The 14,773-nt window shown below is 39.6% G+C and overlaps 1 protein-coding gene across 21 annotated transcripts in view; it reads left to right on the forward strand.

Moving 5' to 3' along the window:
* The window catches only part of RIMS2 (regulating synaptic membrane exocytosis 2), a 736,866-nt gene extending 725,937 nt beyond the window's left edge, over nucleotides 1-10,929 (forward strand). For all 21 annotated transcript variants that reach the window (XM_069731752.1, XM_069731753.1, XM_069731750.1 and 18 more), the window contains 4 exons: nucleotides 161-273; nucleotides 1,504-1,605; nucleotides 4,399-4,538; nucleotides 7,078-10,929. In XM_069731752.1, coding sequence (XP_069587853.1) covers nucleotides 161-273; nucleotides 1,504-1,605; nucleotides 4,399-4,538; nucleotides 7,078-7,296 — 574 coding nt within the window. In that variant the 3' untranslated portion in view covers nucleotides 7,297-10,929. The remainder of the gene's footprint in view (nucleotides 1-160; nucleotides 274-1,503; nucleotides 1,606-4,398; nucleotides 4,539-7,077) is intronic.
* Nucleotides 10,930-14,773: the final 3,844 nt, after the last annotated feature.

Below are 14,773 nucleotides of genomic sequence, written 5' to 3' on the forward strand. Positions count from 1 at the left end.
CTCCTGTAGATCCAAACGTCTCTGGGATGAAAGTCCTAAATGATCCTTCTGTAGTGTAGAAAGTGTTTCTCGGCATTATTTCAGGACCCGTTCAGCAGCGCTGCGGTTGCTCGGCTCAGTGACATCTGTATGATAACCCTGGTCTCTGTCATTCTTACAGCCTGATATTTCCCGGCGTCCGGTTGGGGTCTGACAGTCAGTTCAGTGACTTCCTCGATGGGCTCGGTCCTGCACAATTAGTCGGACGGCAGACCTTAGCTACTCCTTCTATGGGTACGTCATTTCTAGATTTTCAGAATTCATAGAGAAAGTCCCAGAGATTGTTACAGGCGGAATCCGCACATTCGCAGTGACGGTATAATGTGCATTGTGTCCCAACCTCTGGAGCTTTTTCTTCTACATACTATATATTGCAAAGGTTAAATGGTTTTAAAAGACAAACTGAGCTTTACTCGCCCTCCCCCGGTCAAAAGACCAGTTTCCGCCGCTGCTTACGGTGCGTTATTGACTGCAGCTCTGACATCACGTCGACGGCGCTGCAGCCAATATCTGAGCGCGGTGGCTCGTGCCGTCATTCGGGGAAGCGTTGCTGAGCTCGTTTATTGGCTGCAGTGCCGTCAATGTGACATCAGCGCTGCAGACAATTACAGATAGCGGCAGCAGCGCCAGACACTCAACACTGGACCCAGAGAGGGGGGAGTAAAGCACAGCTTTTTGAAGAAAAAAAAAACACTGCAGCCAGGGTACAGTGGTTTTCCGAACCCAGAAATCCCCTTTAATAATGTGTACGCTGATACGATAGTTTGATGTACGTATAGCTTCGGCCTGTCATTCTGTACTCTGCATCCATACTCTCCATGCGGATTATTCTTCTGCATGACCTTGAGGTATAAAAATAGAGGGATAGCCAACAACCACCAGATGACCATCTGATGTGAATGGGGTGAGCTTTGTCCCGATTCTCCACTGACAGAAGAAGAATCCGGCATCTTAAAGTGATGGTGCCAAGTTAGCAACTTTTTCACAGGGTATATGATTACTTGCTGATCACTGAGGGTCTCATCTTGGAGACCCCCAACTCTGCAGTGTCTCATTTAAGTGGGGTGATAGTCAATCACGCCCTCCACCGCTCCATTCATTGTACATGGTGCTCGCTTATCTATGGCGGTTCCATAAGCATTAAGTAGAACGGTGGTGTTCATTCCCAACCGCCCTTCCAATTCCCATTCTCGAGGTCCATGGAGGTCCTAGTGGTGGACCCCATCCTCTCCATTCAAACTGGGCTCTGCAGTGCCGTGTTGTCACCCAACAGTTTCATCAAATTGATGATAACGTCATCTAAATAACCCATAAGTGAAGTGTTTTGAAGAATCGGTAGAGATAGGCGGTACCTCGGACTGGACACGGGGTCATTCAGTAGATCTTTGTATTTGGATGCATGTATGAATGCGGATACATCCGTGAGGCTATGTACACGGCTGGTCATTCTTGTTTTTTCCGTAGGTGACATCCAGGTTGGGATGATGGACAAGAAGGGACAGTTAGAAGTGGAGATTATAAGAGCTCGGGGTCTCGTTGTAAAACCAGGATCAAAGACACTGCCAGGTGAGACCAGCATTACATCACATTGTCATTTATACCGGATTTTGGACAGTTTTTTTACATAGTGAACAGCAACATTATCCTATATTATACATCCCATAAATGATGATAAAATGGATGCTCCATCATTACGTAAATCAGAAAATGGCCCATTGTTTAAACCAGGTTTTTATATTAAATGATTTTGTTAAAAAAAAAGTTGATTTTATTCTTACATTTTTTTTGTATTCATATCACAATCTTTATTAAATAAAAAAAAACTGAAATATTACAATTTTCACCCTTAATTTAGACTCGCACTTCGTACAGGAAACACACATGTACATTAGAAGTCATAGTCCTTATTGAGACCTTACTAAGTTGTACTGAAGTATTTCATGAGCATGCTGTCATCAGGGCAAAGGTCATTGTGAAGTAAGGGGGAGGAGGTGAGCTGTAACATCATCCATTGGCAATGGTAGATCCTGTGCTATCTACTGTAGATAGGTGTTACCTGTCATTGTGATCATCATGCCTATGATGGTAACGAGTTTTCTGAAAAGTCTAGTTTGCAGAATATCTCTATTTTTGTGCTATATGCAAATTTCAAAAAACATTAGAAAAATAGGCCTAGTGGTCAGTGGGAATATTCCAACATGTATAGCTAGAGATAGGGAAAACTAAAAAAAAAGCATTATACAAAACTTTAAGATATACATTTAAAATAAAAACCTGATTTAAACAACAGATCTCTTTTCAGCAATGACTATTAATTGAATTAGTCTAATTAATATGGGGTCCTTTTTTGTTTGTTGTTCCCACGAATACATATATTTGTAATGGTGTTAAAATACTCTATATCTTTCTTCTTTCAATGATGATACCACTATGCACAGTGAATGCCGATGTTGCATTTTGGAATTATTTTGATTGTCATATCCGACATGGATGTAATCCTTTTCATCTCCTCAATAAACATTATTTGGTTTAAAAAAAAAAAAATCCTAGATAATACTTAACTCCTTATGTGCTAAACTGACCATACACATTAGATAGTTGCTCATCTGACAACTATCAGCTAACACATATCTCTCTCCCATGCACAGAAATGCTTCTGTTACTGAAGATCATCCCACCCACCAACAAAAGGATCATGCGATTGGATTCCAACAGCTCAATCCTTTTGTTGGGAGACCCCTATACATTATTAGATAGTAGGTTAATCCTGACAAAATCAGCGGAATCAGAAGACTTTTACCTAATCTGTGTGGGACCTTTAGATACACACATCTGGGGTTCCTCCTAATGGAGACCTTGGACACATATTTCAGATGAAGTGTCAAAAATAGCTGAAGAAACATGGAATTATAATTATTGTAAGCCTTTGGGAAATCTCAATTGATGTACCAGCTATCCATCACAATCCAGCACACATTTACTGTATATATATTAATGTACAACTTAACAAAGCACGCCATTCATTTCTAGGTCCTTTTGATTACCCCAATGGAAGTCGAATTAGACTGTCTCCCAATGCCCCCATGCACATAAACCCTTAGCTCAGCTGAACGTTCATACATTATCAATAGACAAATAATTAGTGGTCTGAATTATATCTTCCCGATCTGTATCTTCCCTGACATCAACTGTTGGGGAGAAGTTTGGAGACCCCCACCCTGACAGCCGGTCAGTGGGTTTGGCTAACTTCTATCTGTGTATGGGGATTGTGACTACGTAAGCGGCGATAAAGGGGCAGGATGGCGAACTGGGACCCGCACCTGTCCCTGCCACTATAATGGGGCCCTGGCTTTCCCTTATCTCAGGGGTACCTATGATGGTTAGGAGGCCTGAGCCGCCAGCGTATCCCTGTCTCCTGTGCAGGCCCTATCAGTGGCCCCCTTTCCCCCCAAAGGAGGTGGACTGCACTAGTGTAACAATACAACAAATAACGGTATACAGACAAGGTAACTAAAAGTCTCAAACTCACCAAATGCTCACACAACCACAGAGGAAACACAGAGAAGGGAAGAGAAGGAATAAACTAGGAAGGAAAACGGGTTTAAACATGCAACCAAAACAGTAGACACCAATTTCTGTAAATAAACATCCAACTCCAACACTATGCTCCTTCAACCTCCAAGCCAGGCAGTAGAACTGATCACTGACAATAGCTGAAGTCAGGACTGGGTCTATATAGAGGATCAGATTACAAAATCCACTTCAGCTGAGAGATCCAGCTCTCAGCAACTTAGCAATAAGGTTAACTCCTGCACTGCTGGTACAAAGCAGCTAGGTCAGAATACAGGTTCGAGCTTCTGTTCACTGTGTGTGAACGAGGCCCAGAGCGCTGCGGTTCTCTGGAACCTCTCTGTCGCGGTAGCCCCGTGACAGGGATCTTAATCTTATGGAGATATGATCAGAATACCCCTTTAAATAAGGAACGACTGTCAATGTTTCATACTGTAGCTACAGAACAGCAAAATAACATGTGTAACCACGAGTAATACAGAATGAAACATATGAATGATGGCTATAAAACACAAAGTAACGTAGTCCTCAGCGGATTAAAAGGCGGTCTAATACTCCAAAATTGATTGACTTGGTTGTTAGTTAGGATAATCTCCACATTTATCCTCTCCCCTCTGTCACTTTATAAATACACGCAGCTAATGAATCTCATCATTTGCTTTGTACACAAACTGGAAATGAGAAATTTTGATAATGTCATTATTCAGCCTGATCAATGTCATCTTTCACCTCCTCGTTATACGCTGCGCAAGTCAAGTGTAACACCGCGTCGGTCTTTCTCTCCTGTAGCACCATACGTAAAGGTGTATCTCTTGGAAAATGGGGTCTGCATAGCCAAAAAGAAAACAAAAGTAGCAAGAAAAACGCTGGAGCCTTTATACCAGCAACAGTTATCTTTTGAAGAATCACCGCAAGGAAAGGTCTTACAGGTAACGTGGCTTTTCTCCGGAGGAGTATTGGGATTGAACCTTTTGTCCTGTTACGGTTGTGCTCTCTTTCACCAAATTTATTCTCCCTGGGGCCCATAAGAATAGGAAAAAGGGTCTTATTATGTATAACAGAAGGCCTGTGGGGGTGCTGTATGATATCCGTGATCCCGGCATCTTGCACTATGTACCCCCAGGGGTTACACAAGGGCATAAAGTGCCCCATTAGACCTTATACTTTTTTTCCCAGAGTGGATAACAGATGGAGGGAGCATCACATATACAGTGGGGCAAAAAAGTATTTAGTCAGTCAGCAATAGTGCAAGTTCCACCACCTAAAAAGATGAGAGGCGTCTGTAATTTACATCATAGGTAGACCTCAACTATGGGAGACAAACTGAGAAAAAAAAATCCAGAAAATCACATTGTCTGTTTTTTTAACATTTTATTTGCATATTATGGTGGAAAATAAGTATTTGGTCAGAAACAAACAATCAAGATTTCTGGCTCTCACAGACCTGTAACTTCTTCTTTAAGAGTCTCCTCTTTCCTCCACTCATTACCTGTAGTAATGGCACCTGTTTAAACTTGTTATCAGTATAAAAAGACACCTGTGCACACCCTCAAACAGTCTGACTCCAAACTCCACTATGGTGAAGACCAAAGAGCTGTCAAAGGACACCAGAAACAAAATTGTAGCCCTGCACCAGGCTGGGAAGACTGAATCTGCAATAGCCAACCAGCTTGGAGTGAAGAAATCAACAGTGGGAGCAATAATTAGAAAATGGAAGACATACAAGACCACTGATAATCTCCCTCGATCTGGGGCTCCACGCAAAATCCCACCCCGTGGGGTCAGAATGATCACAAGAACGGTGAGCAAAAATCTCAGAACCACGTGGGGGGACCTAGTGAATGAACTGCAGAGAGCTGGGACCAATGTAACAAGGCCTACCATAAGTAACACACTATGCCACCATGGACTCATATCCTGCAGTGCCAGACGTGTCCCACTGCTTAAGCCAGTACATGTCCGGGCCCGTCTGAAGTTTGCTAGAGAGCATTTGGATGATCCAGAGGAGTTTTGGGAGAATGTCCTATGGTCTGATGAAACCAAACTGGAACTGTTTGGTAGAAACACAACTTGTCGTGTTTGGAGGAAAAAGAATACTGAGTTGCATCCATCAAACAGCATACCTACTGTAAAGCATGGTGGTGGAAACATCATGCTTTGGGGCTGTTTCTCTGCAAAGGGGCCAGGACGACTGATCCGGGTACATGAAAGAATGAATGGGGCCATGTATCGTGAGATTTTGAGTGCAAACCTCCTTCCATCAGCAAGGGCATTGAAGATGAAACGTGGCTGGGTCTTTCAACATGACAATGATCCAAAGCACACCGCCAGGGCAACGAAGGAGTGGCTTTGTAAGAAGCATTTCAAGGTCCTGGAGTGGCCTAGCCAGTCTCCAGATCTCAACCCTATAGAAAACCTTTGGAGGGAGTTGAAAGTCCGTGTTGCCAAGCGAAAAGCCAAAAACATCACTGCTCTAGAGGAGATCTGCATGGAGGAATGGGCCAACATACCAACAACAGTGTGTGGCAACCTTGTGAAGACTTACAGAAAACGTTTGACCTCTGTCATTGCCAACAAAGGATATATTACAAAGTATTGAGATGAAATTTTGTTTCTGACCAAATACTTATTTTCCACCATAATATGCAAATAAAATGTAAAAAAAACAGACAATGTGATTTTCTGGATTTTTTTTTCTCAGTTTGTCTCCCATAGTTGAGGTCTACCTATGATGTAAATTACAGACGCCTCTCATCTTTTTAAGTGGTGGAACTTGCACTATTGCTGACTGACTAAATACTTTTTTGCCCCACTGTACGTGAATGCTGCAGATTTTCCATCTGGAAGGTGTAACCGAAAATCCGTATTGGAATACGAGATATCAACAAATCGGGTTTGGGAATTGGGAAACTCCAAAAATAAAATTAAAAAATGTTTAAATAAAAAAATCTGTATACTCATCTTCTGCCCCTCCGATGGTAATAGTTGGCTGGTTCTCCACTGCTCTTTGTATCCTGGCCCTCAGCGATGGTTTATCGTATAGACCTGCGAATACTTCAATAGTCACATATGATGACGCTGGAGACCAGTTGTACAAGAACTAATGGTAAAACGTAACTTCCAAGGGAAGTAGTTAAATTTTTTTTATTTGTTATTTTAGGTGATTTGTAATAGTAAATCTTCATGAAAATCTGCCCCAAAATCCACACAATTTAGCTACCGATTTCCCTGCCAGATTTTCTGAAGAACGTTTCTAAAGCAAATCTGGTGCACGTAAATAAATGTCTTAAAGGGATTATCCAGGGTACTCCACTGACATTATGACCCCATACACTTGCCGAATCTCCATGATTGAAAGGACTCATGCACATGTTGGCGCTCTGAATGTCACCCATTGTCCAAATCTTGTGTTGCCAAGTAGATTCGAGGTCCAAGCTGATCTACATCATCTCTCTTTTATTTCAACAGATAATTGTTTGGGGCGACTATGGACGTATGGATCACAAGTCATTTATGGGTGTAGCACAGATACTGTTAGATGAACTGGACCTGTCCAATATGGTGATTGGATGGTTTAAACTGTTTCCCCCTTCCTCTCTAGTAGACCCAACATTAGCTCCTTTAACCCGGAGAGCATCCCAGTCATCTCTGGAAAGCTCCACAGGACCTTCTTATTCTCGGTCATAGCACCTGTGAAGAACTGTTGTCTTCTGCAACCAGCGTTTCAAATAAATTAACAAAAAACAAAATCACAAGAAATCAAAACCTGACAGGTCGCGCACCCTGGCAAACACTGCATGCTTAATGTTGTGTCCTCTGAGCCTGTTTCTAGGGATAAGGAGCGATCCTGTGTTCTCAGCGGAAGTCGCACACATTGTGCGCTATAGAAGGCTCTCAGGTGGAGTGGAGCTAACCATCAGGTTTGGAGATCGGTGAAGCTCGGTTCTAGTCGAATCTGAAGCCATGGATTACTGACACTAGAAAATAAAAGAAATGCTTCATGCAACGAAAGTCATCGTCAGTGGCATATCACGTTGTTGCAAAATTTTCTTTTTGTATTTGCCCCCAAGGACTGGGAACCCAACTGAAAAAAGTTCTATGTAATCAGCGAGACGGTGGAAGACGATGGCATACGATAGAACACCAGTGTTATTCCAGATGAACATGATGGTAGGTCACATAGGCCCCATGGTCTGAAGAAGTTGGCTTATAGTAATCCTCCAAGGGATCCATTACACGACGATTTCTCCAGGGAAGATTTTGGTCCGCGGTTAATCCATAATTTAAAGAACTAAACCTTTTTTTTTTGTTTCTTTTATTTTATTTTCCTCTTCATTTTGCATGGACATGGATCTAATTGAACATAGAAATTTAATTTTCTTTGAGCTGCAACTTGCAAAAAAAAAAGAAAACAAGAATGACCGAAAAGATACAGCCATTTTCAACAATTTGTATTCTTTTTAAACAGAGCAAAATTTCACTAGTGCATGGTTTTAATGGGGCGAGAACGCAACAGCGTGAAACAAAGACAAACCAACATTTCTCATTCTTAAAAAAGAAAACCGCCGAAAAAAAAAAAAACCACAACAAAAAAATTAAAAAAAAAAAAAACAATTCTGGTCTGTGTTTTGGCAGACATATATTAAAACGGTAAAATATATAAAAAAAAAAATCTTTCTAGCAAATATTAAAAAATTCTCTTTATGTGACAAGAAATAAATGTAACATATACAATTTATTTAAATGTGAAAGGTACAAGCCTTGTAAAGTTTAACATTATGTGCAAATTGTACATGTCTCTCATGTCTTCTCCCACTGATCCCAGATTTTTTGCATTGTGCCCTTCAGTCCTATGCATCTTCCAGACCCCCAAACCTCTTTTCTGACTCCCAATGTTTAGGGTTTGAAAATGGCGCACACGTTTTTTCCCTTCCCCCCCCCACCCTGCCCATCGTGTGCCATGACTGCTCCTTTAGCCTTTATTTGAAAAAGGTTTTGCAGACTTTTTACCCTGCATTCTTGAATTCTTTGACAAAAAAACAAAAACCTAGTTTGACCTGGCAAGAATGGAAGCGTCCTGCCTTCGGGCTTCCATTGCATAGCAACCTTTCTTTATTTCAAGCATGTTGAAAACTATTTTTGCAACATGGCTTGAGAATACCTAAGGTAATTCAGCATGTATTTGATATAGAAGATATTTGAACTTTTTTGCAATATCTTGTACAGTGCATGGTAACTATTTTTTTCACCATCCAAATGAGTCTTAACGGGACAAAAATATGAAATATTACAATTACGTGGCCATTAAAAAAAAATAAAGAAGAAAATAATTCTTTGTCGGCACCGAGCATTGTTCTCTTGAGGGTTAAAACTGAAATTCCCACCATGGAACATTGTAGTATCCACTATTTTTAAAAGAACGGACGCCCTTTTTTGCACTTTGTCAGAGTTCTGTATCATACCAGGTGACGTTTTTACTTGCGCTTTAATTTTCAGTGCTACAAAGGTCTTAACTTTTCAAACGCTTTGTTACTAAGGACAGTTCACTCGGTGTCTTGGCTGGAAATGACTTAATCGTCTGGCTGGCTGATGGCACTCATAAAATTAAAGTATGAAAAAAAAAATAACAGTGAGGTTGTTATAGAAATATATATTAATATATAGAACATTTTGTCCGCCGGGGCTCTGGCTGCCATATTTGTGGACCCGCAATCCTGGGAACACAACTGTTGAGTTCTGTAGGACATCCCTGTTCAATCCCCTCCTAAGATGGATACCAAAAATATGTGTTTGGGTGTGTTGAGAGTATTGCAACTTGAAATTTCAAATATATATTTCATTGGTTCCCACCGATGAAGTACAATATTGCCTTTTTTTTCCCCCTATTTTCCCAAATTCTTAGGTAGCCTGTGGCTCTCCAGCTCTTGTACAACTAAAAGTCCCGGAATATCAGCAATGGGGCGTCAAGGCGTGTAGAAACGTAGAGTTCCGCATCGGCTGGAGAGTCATAGTTTCTCTACCTCTTCCCATAATGAACAGTGATATAAAATGCACATAGAATTTTAGTTTTTTTTTATGTGCATATACTGTAAATTGTTTATATGCAGACATACGGTATACTTACATGTAAGTTTGTGTTTACGTACACAAATGTGAATAGGCATATTTATATATGTGTTTATGCATAAGAATGTGTGTATATGAAGATACACATCCGTAAGCACACACATAGACAGCAATGACTTTGATTATTGGAATGTGACAGCTCACGGAAAAATATTAGTAATTTACATTATCCTATCCCTTCCCCACCCCCACCCACCGCAGGTATCATTTGGCAAAAAAAAATGTAAAAATATTGTAGGCCTCAAAGTCTCTAAATAAAAATCAGGCCTTGTGTTGCCTATGGCAACCAATCAGAACTCAGCTTTCATTTCTTAAGCTGCTATGGAAAGATATAAGTTGGGTTCTGGTTGGTTGCTATGGGCAACACAAGGCCTGATTTTCTGTCAGCAGGCCTCATTTTATTTAAAGCTGTCTCATGGGAAAATCGGCCTGTAGCAACCAATCAGAACTTGGCTTTCATTTTTCATATTGTCTTAGGAGATGAAAGCTGAGTCCCGATTGGTTGCTATAGGCAACACGAGGCCTGTTTTGTTTAGTTTTAGACATTTTTAATAGGCCTGATTTTCCGCTAAACAGATTTGATAATTGAGGCCTACTAGCCATATAATTGCCTTTTAAATTAAAGTAGTTGTATAGCAATGATATAGATAGATCACCAAATCTAATATGAATTATGGAGTCAATACAGTTAATTTAGATAGCTGTAAACCAACAAAAGAAAGAAGATATATATATATCTGTATATATATATATATATATATATATCTGTACCATCTACAGTATCATGTCATAAATAACAATTTCTGGTATTGAAAATGCAGTGTAATATGTTATTTTCTCAAAATAAAAAAATCCCAAGATGCATTTTTTTCTTTCTAATTTTTATAGGGAGAACAAGACCGTATATAAGATTTGTACATAAGTATCATTATGCAGTATTTATTTTAAAGAAAACAAAGTTGATGTATTTTTTTTTAATTTCACATGATGTCTGCAGCTGTGCCCATGGTATAGTCATGTATCCGCACTATCCCGGTGACTACTGCAGTCTTGTACATAGTACGTTTTAAAAGCAAGAGGAATTTACAGTTGAGTGATATGGCAGATTAGCCTTGCAAATGAGCACCAACTAATGTAAAGCATATTAATTACGATGGTGGTATTTAACACTTTAAATAAAACATTTTCTTTACATGTTTGCGGTCATGCTGTTTTCTTTTTTGAGGGTTTGACATCTTGCTTGAATATTTGGGGATATTGGTTTGAAAAGAAATTACAAACCTCAAGGTATTACACATCATCATAGACTGGATGGGTCAGGATAAAAATAAATAACCATACGTTGGAGGGGCCATTATATGAGTAAATCACCATATACTGTAAGCGTCATGTATGAATAAGTCATCATATACTGGAGGGGTCATGTATGAATAAATCACCATATACTAGAGGGTCATGTATGAATAAATCACCATATACTGGAGGGTCATGTATGAATAAATCACCATATACTAGAGCAGTGGTCCCCAACTCCAGGCCTCGAGGGCCGCCAACAGTGCAGGTTTTCAGGATTTCCTTAGTATTGCATAGGGGTTGGAATCATCACCTGTGCAGATGATCACATTACCACCGATGCAATACTAAAGAAATCCTGAAAACCTGCACTGTTGGCGGCCCTCGAGGCCTGGAGTTGGGGACCCCTGTACTAGAGGGTCATGTATGAATAAATCACCATATACTGGAGGGATCATTGTATGAATAAATAACCATACGTTGGAGGGGCCATTATATGAGTAAATCACCATATACTGTAAGCGTCATGTATGAATAAGTCATCATATACTGGAGGGATCATTGTATGAATAACTCACCATATACTGGAGGGTCATGTATGAATAAATCACCATATACTGGAGGGTCATGTATGAATAAATCACCATATACTGGAGGGTCATGTATGAATAAATCACCATATACTGGAGGGTCATGTATGAATAAATCACCATATACTGGAGGGTCATGTATGAATAAGTCATCATATACTGGAGGGTCATGTATGAATAAATCATATACTGGAGGGTCATGTATGAATAAGTCGTCATATACTGGAGGGTCATGTATGAATAAATCACCATATACTGGAGGGTCATGTATGAATAAGTCGTCATATACTGGAGGGTCATGTATGAATAAATCACCATATACTGGAGGGTCATGTATGAATAAGTCATCATATACTGGAGGGATCATTGTATGACTAAATCACCATATACTGGAGGGTCATGTATGAATAAATCACCATATACTGGAGAGTCATGTATGAATGAATCACCATATACTGGAGGGTCATGTATGAATAAATCACCATATACTGGAGAGTCATGTATGAATAAATCACCATATACTGGAGAGTCATGTATGAATGAATCACCATATACTGGAGGGTCATGTATGAATAAATCATATACTGGAGGGTCATTGTATGAATAAATCACTATATACTGGAGGGTCATGTATGAATAAATCACCATATACTGGAGGGTCATGTATGAATAAATCACCATACAATGGAGGGTCATGTATGAATAAATCACCATATACTGGAGGGATCATTGTTTGAATAAATCACCATATACTGGAGGGTCATGTATGAATAAATCACCATATACTGGAGGGATCATTGTTTGAATAAATCACCATATACTGGAGGGTCATGTATGAATAAATCACCATACACTGGAGGGTCATGTATGAATAAATCACCATATACTGGAGGGTCATGTATGAATAAATCACCATATACTGGAGGGTCATGTATGAATAAATCACTATATACTGGAGGGTCATGTATGAATAAATCACCATATACTGGAGGGTCATGTATGAATAAATCACCATACACTGGAGGGTCATGTATGAATAAATCACCATACACTGGAGGGTCATGTATGAATAAATCACCATACACTGGAGGGTCATGTATGAATAAATCACCATACACTGGAGGGTCATGTATGAATAAATCACCATATACTGGAGGGTCATGTATGAATGAATCACCATATACTGGAGGGATCATTGTATGAATAAATCACCATATACTGGAGGGTCATTGTATGAATAAATCACCATATACTGGAGGGTCATTGTATGAATAAATCACCATAAACTGGAGGGTCATGTATGAATAAATCACCATAAACTGGAGGGTCATGTATGGATAAATCACCATATACTGGAGGGGTCATGTATGGATAAATCACCATATACTGGAGGGTCATGTATGAATGAATCACCATATACTGGAGGGTCATGTATGGATAAATCACCATATAGGGTCATGTATGAATAAATCACCATATACTGGAGGGGTCAAGTATGGATAAATCACCATATACTGGAGGGGTCATTGTATGAATAAGTCACCATATACTGGAGGGATCATTGTATGAATAAATCACCATATACTGGAGGGTAATGTATGAATAAATCACCATATACTGGAGGGTCATGTATGAATAAATCATATACTGGAGGGTCATGTATGAATAAGTCGTCATATACTGGAGGGTCATGTATGAATAAATCACCATATACTGGAGGGTCATGTATGAATAAGTCATCATATACTGGAGGGATCATTGTATGACTAAATCACCATATACTGGAGGGTCATGTATGAATAAATCACCATATACTGGAGGGTCATGTATGAATAAATCACTATATACTGGAGGGTCATGTATGAATGAATCACCATATACTGGAGGGTCATGTATGAATAAATCATATACTGGAGGGTCATTGTATGAATAAATCACCATATACTGGAGGGTCATGTATGAATAAATCACCATACACTGGAGGGTCATGTATGAATAAATCACCATACACTGGAGGGTCATGTATGAATAAATCACCATACACTGGAGGGTCATGTATGAATAAATCACCATATACTGGAGGGATCATTGTATGAATAAATCACCATATACTGGAGGGTCATTGTATGAATAAATCACTATATACTGGAGGGTCATGTATGAATAAATCACCATATACTGGAGGGTCATGTATGAATAAATCACCATATACTGGAGGGTCATGTATGAATAAATCACCATACAATGGAGGGTCATGTATGAATAAATCACCATACACTGGAGGGTCATGTATGAATAAATCACCATATACTGGAGGGATCATTGTTTGAATAAATCACCATATACTGGAGGGTCATGTATGAATAAATCACCATACACTGGAGGGTCATGTATGAATAAATCACCATATACTGGAGGGTCATGTATGAATAAATCACTATATACTGGAGGGTCATGTATGAATAAATCACCATATACTGGAGGGTCATGTATGAATAAATCACCATATACTGGAGGGTCATGTATGAATAAATCACCATACACTGGAGGGTCATGTATGAATAAATCACCATACACTGGAGGGTCATGTATGAATAAATCACCATATACTGGAGGGTCATGTATGAATAAATCACCATACACTGGAGGGTCATGTATGAATAAATCACCATACACTGGAGGGTCATGTATGAATAAATCACCATATACTGGAGGGTCATGTATGAATAAATCACCATATACTGGAGGGTCATTGTATGAATAAATCACCATATACTGGAGGGTCATGTATGAATAAATCACCATATACTGGAGGGATCATTGTTTGAATAAATCACCATATACTGGAGGGTCATGTATGAATAAATCACCATACACTGGAGGGTCATGTATGAATAAATCACCATATACTGGAGGGTCATGTATGAATAAATCACCATATACTGGAGGGTCATGTATGAATAAATCACTATATACTGGAGGGTCATGTATGAATAAATCACCATACACTGGAGGGTCATGTATGAATAAATCACCATACACTGGAGGGTCATGTATGAATAAATCACCATACACTGGAGGGTCATGTATGAATAAATCACCATACACTGGAGGGTCATGTATGAATAAATCACCATACACTGGAGGGTCATGTA

This window comes from Ranitomeya imitator, chromosome 6 (genome assembly GCF_032444005.1).
Source record: "Ranitomeya imitator isolate aRanImi1 chromosome 6, aRanImi1.pri, whole genome shotgun sequence".
Lineage (NCBI taxonomy): Eukaryota > Metazoa > Chordata > Amphibia > Anura > Dendrobatidae > Ranitomeya > Ranitomeya imitator.